Source organism: Photinus pyralis, unplaced genomic scaffold (genome assembly GCF_008802855.1).
Source record: "Photinus pyralis isolate 1611_PpyrPB1 unplaced genomic scaffold, Ppyr1.3 Ppyr1.4_unclustered_Scaffold2646, whole genome shotgun sequence".
In the NCBI taxonomy this organism is placed as follows: Eukaryota; Metazoa; Arthropoda; class Insecta; order Coleoptera; family Lampyridae; genus Photinus; species Photinus pyralis.
Window position 1 is genome coordinate 25870 of NW_022171242.1, and position 7125 is coordinate 32994.

A 7125-nucleotide genomic window follows, 5' to 3' on the forward strand; every position below is an offset into this window, starting at 1 on the left:
TGAAAAGTCAAGAGAAAACTTTTTTGTAAAATGCAAAAATACACTTGATGTGATATATCAAAAGGATCTATTTCAAATTTAACAAAATTATTCATATGAAAACATCATTTTCGTCCTCGTCATTTTCAGGTATGATGCAGGAATTGCAGCAATCAATTCCTAAGCATTGGCCACACTTGGAGGAACATCTTAACCCTAGTTTTTTGCAGGAGCATGATTTGCCACATGACGCTTCTTTGCAGTTGCAGAAAACCATTTTCAATATGTCAGGAGGAGCAATTTCTTTTGTTGCGGATGTAGGAACCAGATGCCCCTCTCTATCTCGTTGCCAACCATAGGCTAATGGATTCAACTTGCATCCTATCCACTCTTGTACCTAAAAAGTTAATAAAATTTTATTATTTCGGCTAAGTAATGAATTAGAGAACATACCTGATAATAGACTCTCAAAACATGTTGTACAGCAGCATCTTTGGTTGGGGGAAGCGCTGCCAAATTAAAGTTTGCAGACAGACCTTGACGAGATGTTATTCTATTATACAAAGTATATCTTAACGTGTCAATATCTTCTTTGCTTTTCTTGGGCCTATATAACTTTGTAATGAATTGTACACCTGCTTCTATTAACTGATTCTTATCCGAATTTTGTTGATAAAATATTTGAAGTCTTTCGCATAAAGAAATGTCTTTCTTTAACCACTGTAAACAGAGTTTTTTGCTTTTTTTGAATATAAACGAGGTCGTATCACAACCTGATACAGCATGAAGAAACAATATGTGCTGTTTAACATGCCCTAGTTTTTCTTGAAGCTCCGATATGTTCGTTGCTTTATCAGCTTTAGCAGCTTTTCCTGGCCGAAGTAAAAACATTTTATCATATTCTGAATGATGAATCAACAGAACGGCAATATCTGTATCCTCAGATACAACTACGATTGGTCTACCAGAACTTGAAAGTTCTACTGCAGTTCTAACGATTAAATAGTCTGCGTCACTTTCAGCCACTTTTACCTTTAAGACTGTTTTTTCAAATCTAAACTTTAAAAGCTCTATCAGTTTCTGTTTGTTATTATTATTTCGTAAAAATTCTTCTTGTGGTGTAACAATTGTATTCTCCAACTTTACTGATATTTCTAAAGCATGTTGTGATCTGATCTGTTGCAAAGCATCCTTTGTTGAAAAATTATCTGAATTGTATCCATCAAAAACAATTACACAGTCCTGACCATAAACATGTTTAACATAATTAACATATTGGTCGCAAATTTGGTTAAACGTGGCAGGCTTCTGCCATAAAACTTTATGTAAGAGAAAACCGCCATCAATTATATGCATTGCATTTTGCTCTGTGCCCGAAGTAGGTGTAGTTAGAGCATCAAACTCTTTGAAGAGAAGGCTTTTTGTTCCTTTTCTTAAGACACCATCTTTAAACAGTGATAGCGGATATGGAGATAATTCGAACCTAAAACAGTCTTTTATTTCTTCTGGAGTTTTGTTTGAGCAAATAATTCTATTAAATAATTGCATAGGAGACACGTTCACGTAGTTGCTATTAATTTTAATGCTACTACTCATTTGTGAAAAGTTCTTAATCCGATCTGTTCGCTTGCACTTAATATCTGTGAATAATTTGCCTACATTGTTGGTGAGTAATTTTCTTCCAATTTCATCCGCCAAATCGCAGTTTATATCGTGTTTAGCTATACGTCCAGAGAACAGTGATGTGAACTCCTTGCATTTAAAAGGGTTGTATTCCTCTAGCCAATCTAAAATTTTTCGCAAGTCAGTTTCATCCCGTTGTTGGCGTGAACGACTTAACTCTATATGTTGTTCAGAAGAGACTGACTTACATCCCAGAAAATCTTCCATAGCTGTTGATACAGGCATACAAACTGACATACCTGCTATCCATCTGGCCAAAGAAGAATTAGTGAACCCACGTCCATGGGTTAAGCCTCCAGTGGTTTTGATTGACCTCATTAAATTCTGCTCGATGACCATATCGGTCCAAGTACCGGACCAGAAGTTATTGGTTCTTCTCACAGTAAACATTCCCTCAGAATCAAATTTTTCATAATTTTCGGGACTCATATTATGAAGTTTCTGAATCTGTTGTAAATAAATGTGAGTACTTTTAGCATAATTGTTATGACCTGTTGCGTAGAATATTGGGATCATCAGTTTTAAACAGTGAGTATGAAGAGACCAGTTGCCTGATCTTTCTGCTCTAACAAACAACTTAATAATATTGACCAATTTAAAATAATTACACCATAACCGTGCGGTTCGACTGCTTTGAGAGAGCTCACTAATTTTAAGATCAATTTTTTCCAACATGTTCTCGATCAACTGATTAATTTCGACTTCATTTGCTAAAGGCCGATTATATAAAATACAAATTTCCTCAATATTCTCATCAGTTAGAACTATGTCAGAGAGTAGCAGTAAGCCAAGAGCTTCCTGTGTAAGAAAATGGCATCTTAGAGCTCGTGCATATGCGTGACCCGAAATCATGTGTGGAACAGTATTCTTTGCATATATCCTTTGCCAAAGTTCTTCGATTCCACTACCGGACATTATATTCCCAATGCTTCCCATAAATGACATAAGAGTATGGAAGCCGCCGAGTCGAACTATAACTTTAGACAAGATACTACTTGAGTTGGATGCTTCTACGATGTCCACAGCTTTTAAAAAAAGCGGTTGATCAAAGGTGACAATACAAGGTTTATTATACGAGCGGCATTTTTCAGCTGCAAACAATAGTGCTGTGTGTATAGTACTTAAGTGTGAAGGGTCCAAGTTTATGAAGGGCAGAGGTGTTATAGTGCTAGTCGTAAATTCTATATCATATGAGACAGAAGACATATATCCACTCCATGATACTTTTTTATGGAGATATTTAGTACCAAGTAACCAAAGTGCATCTAATCTTGCTGCAATTTTTTCAACTTCAGGTTTCAAAAATTGTATTTCCGGCATTGTGACTGTTTTGAGACCAGACTTTGCGGGTTTATTGTAAAACTGAAAGAGATGCAAGAAGTTAAAAAAAATCTATTTCTCTTTATTTTTAACCATAACAATGCTTCTTTCCCTATTTATACAGGGGAAAGCAAAAAAATATATATTTAATAAATCAAAAACTAACCTGTATTGGTAAACTTCCGAAGTGTCCAATTTCGCTGGCTTGGATTTTTTGCTTAGGTCTTGGAACCTGAAAATTTTCTGTTGCTGGTTCAGGAGTAATGCATATGATACCGCCCATAGAGTGAAAAGTCCCATGTCCATCGATTGTTCTGGTGTTGACGTCGGCGTTATCAAAAACGAACTGCAAAAAACTGTCCGCTGGGATATTTTCCTGAACATTTTGAATTGCTGAACTTTCAAAATTAAGACACTCTGAATAAGAAATGGAAACGCCGATAGTCGACAAAATATCTATCAAATTTTTTGAGCCATATTTCCTATGTAGAAGTGTTCCGAGGCCAAACATTGTGGGTGATACGAAGGATCTTACTCTAACTAAAGAAATGATAAAATTTTCCAACGCAGCTACCTTTGTTGTGTATGCAGCTAAGTTTTTCTTATCTTTGAGAACCAACTCGTGAAAAAAAGATTTAAGAGAATCAGGAAATTCCTCTGTTCCTCCAGTTTTAATATCATCTAAGTTTGGATAATTCTGCAAATTGCATGTCATACCTCTAATATCCTCTCTTAAAATTTTAGCTGCGGCAGTTACAATTTTTGCACGATCAAAGGTTTTATCCTTTGACCACTCTTCGCTTAAAAGTTTTTCACAGTTTCCTCTAAAACTGACGATACTTTGTTTTCCTGATAGAGAAGATATTATTATACTATCTTTATACTTTTTCTTCAATCTCATTTTCAAGTTTTTTTCAGACCATGGCTGAAAACTCTCTGGTAAAAGGGTAATCATCATTTCAATTAACTCTTTAATTGCAAACTGACAATTCTCGGAATCGTTTTCAATAAAATTACAAATTTTTTCAAAAGCCTCTTCTAGAGGAGGATTTACCGGTCGGCCTACATGATCCTGAGATTTATCTTGCATAAATTTATTAAAGCAATTCACATGATAAATTGCTTCTGCTGCAACCAGGTCTATTTGATTATTTATTTTATTAAATATTTCCAGCCCCCACTTGTCATTTCTTTCATTGCAGCGGTTAATTATCTTATTTTTAAATTCTAAAGTGCAGACCTGGCGAAACTCAACATTTTTCTTATATTTCTTAATGGCTTGTATATCAATGTATTCGTCGCATAAAAAACAATGCTTCTTAAAATCAAAACCTTTACTGATCGATCTCAGTAACTTAGATGTACTTGGGGCGTTACTTTTTAGTTTTAATAAATTGGTAGGGTGCGTATATTTATTTCTACATTCTTTGTGTACAAAAACGCTGCACACATTTGTTAAATTTTGCCACAAACTATCGTTACGTTCCTTACTAGCCCTTATTATTGTTTCAATTCCTTTCTTGGTAACTTTCACTACATCTTGGCCACTTTTATCGCAAATCATACAAATAAGTTCATCAGCCATACCTCTAAAGAGTCTGCAAACAGGTTAAAATAGAAATATTAAGCGTCGCAAGTTCCAAACAAAAACAATAATTTTATTATTCACACGAAAACCAAGCCGAAAACAAACGTATCGAGCGCGTGAAAAACGACAATAAATCAAAATGCTTCATGTCGCAACTCGCAAGGTCTAGTCAGCTGACGCGGCGTTGCCAGTTCTGATATCGGTACCTAAATGTCAGAAAAACATACTAATAAAAAGAAGTTTTATTCGAGGCTATGACATTAAAGTAATTAACTAAATACTACAATCAGATTTTTTTTTTATTAATAACTGTTAATAATATTTTTTGTGCATTTGAATATAAGTTGAGAGAGTCAAAACTATATTAGTCGATGTATTTTTTCATTTAAAAAAATAAATTTCTTTTGAAATTTATCCGTAAACTTAATAGTTTTTGAGATACAGGCATTAATTTGAAAAAATCAAAATGGCGGCCATTTTTTTGCAACTTGCCATTACCAGAATCTACGGGACTTTTAGTATGTCATTTAAGACCATATTTTAAGTACTTTCCCGCTAAAAAACATTTGTATATAATTTTTTCAGAAGTTTGGACAAAATTCCGACAACTTGACTACACTAGTTGCAAATATTGTGAATGAAGAGGATTCTTATCCAGCAGAAATAAGAAGTTTCTGTGATTTTGTTGGTAATAAGCTGCTTCTTATTAAAAAGAAGAATGAACCCCTGTTTAAACGCTGCAAATGGGAAATCCTCTCCATTATTAGAGATGCTGAAGATGCTTAAATATAGGTTCATGTTATTAAACAGGACCTTCCATATTTTCTAAAGTTTTTATTAGAAATTTTATTCTAAACATCCGTATTTATAAGTGCAACTAATATTTAAGTGTGTTTACAAATATATTAGAAAATATTTATGGTAGTTTTATAGAACTAATACCTATTCTTGAATAATAAATTATTAAATCATATCATTTTTCCAATCTACTTGTCCATGAGTGTTGAAATATGTTTTGAATTCCTCACGAATTCTCAAGTTATTATTATTTGGGCGAAGTCCACGCCGTAAATTAATACTTGAAAGATGCCAGGTGCTTCTCCAAGGTCCGTGTTTTAAATGGCCATTATCCTCCTTATCGGTTTGATTTAGTATTACATGTGGAGTTTCTTTTTTATGAAATTGTGTAGAGCACAACAGGCCTGTGTTATTAACACCACTTTGTCTCTGCACACATTAATTGGTGTTAATAAAATACGAAACCTATTGGCAAGTATGCCAAATGCATTTTCAACTACTCTTCTAGCACGACTTAGTCTGTAATTGAAAATACGCTGTTCTCTTGTCATATGTTTAAAGGGATACGGTTTTAAAATATGTCGTTGCAGTGGGAAAGCAGCATCTGCTAGAATGACATGCGGGACTGGTTCTATCATGCCCGGAAGGGGTTTGTCTTCTGGAAGGTTTAATGTATGTCTATCCAGTGCAAGTGCAAAGTCACACTCTTGAAATAAATTATATTAAAATAAACTGGTGTGGTTAAAAGTATCTTTGTTAATTAAAATAGTACCTCCAAAAAACAAGAGAGGGATAATAATAATAATAATAATAATAACATCAACATAGATAAAATTATAACTAGCGACTACAATAGCCAGCAAAACTATGCTGTGTGTTCCTTTGTAATTGTAGTAATGGGACCCTGCACTTCTCGGAGGCCGAAACACAATATGTTACCATCCATTGCCCCAATTGTATTTGGAATATCCCAATCGTTGAAAAATCCAGTTGCAATTTCTTCCCATTCTGCAGGGAGTGTTTGAATCTATACATACAGACAAGAAATTGTCTATTATAATTGAACGTTTATTGAAATTCCTTACCCTCAAATAGTTGGTTTTTAGTACCTCGTAGATTGCCTCTAAAACCTCCGGCACAAACTGAGAAATGGTGCATGTGGCAATACGAGCGCTATAGGATAAACTGAAATGTTTCACCAGTGGCGAGGAATCTTAAAGTAACCATCAATCTAACTCTTGAGGGAATACATTGGAGAAACTGTGTATCTTGTTTTTTAATACGTAACTCAATAAAGGAGTGCAATTTTTCAAACGTTAAATTATCCATACGTAACCAGTTTTGGTAAGAAGTTTTATCTTCCTCCAGGAGCTCCTTTGAGACAAATGTACATGCTCCCAAATTTAGCCCGTCACGTCGTTGTAACCACTCTCTGCTCCATATTCTACGTTTTTTGTGCGTACAGAATGCGTAGATTTCCAAAATTTTCTTTATTTTCCGTAACTTTTCCACTTCTCTTTGCTTTTTATTCATGTTTGGTTCCAAACAATTTAAATTAACCTCAAATCAAAATGAACAATATTGAGATTTGTTTTTCGAAATTGGGAACACTGTAATTGGAATTGAGTAACAAATTTTAACCTTGAAAAGTCAAAGCACCAAAGAGCGGTCAATTTAAATTTCTAGTATAGCGTGGAATCTAGTACAAGTTCTAGTCAAAGTTTTCTAGACGGAAAAAGCATAATGTAAATTGAGCT

At 34.3% G+C, this 7125-nt stretch overlaps 2 protein-coding genes across 2 annotated transcripts; both read right to left on the minus strand.

The window, feature by feature from the left end:
- Positions 1–71: 71 nt before the first annotated feature.
- LOC116181887 lies at positions 72–1186 on the minus strand. The gene is made up of 2 exons (XM_031502327.1): positions 433–1186; positions 72–376 (listed from the first exon to the last, which is right to left on the minus strand). The coding sequence occupies exons 1-2, from the start codon at positions 868–870 to the stop codon at positions 92–94; spliced, it is 723 nt and encodes a 240-aa protein (XP_031358187.1). The 5' UTR covers positions 871–1186; the 3' UTR covers positions 72–91.
- A 997-nt stretch (positions 1187–2183) lies between these two features.
- LOC116181888 lies at positions 2184–4107 on the minus strand. Its single transcript, XM_031502329.1, has 3 exons — positions 3149–4107; positions 2784–3024; positions 2184–2227 (listed from the first exon to the last, which is right to left on the minus strand). Exons 1-3 carry the CDS (start codon positions 4070–4072, stop codon positions 2184–2186), a joined length of 1209 nt encoding a protein of 402 aa, XP_031358189.1. The 5' UTR covers positions 4073–4107.
- Between the last annotated feature and the right edge of the window lie 3018 nt (positions 4108–7125).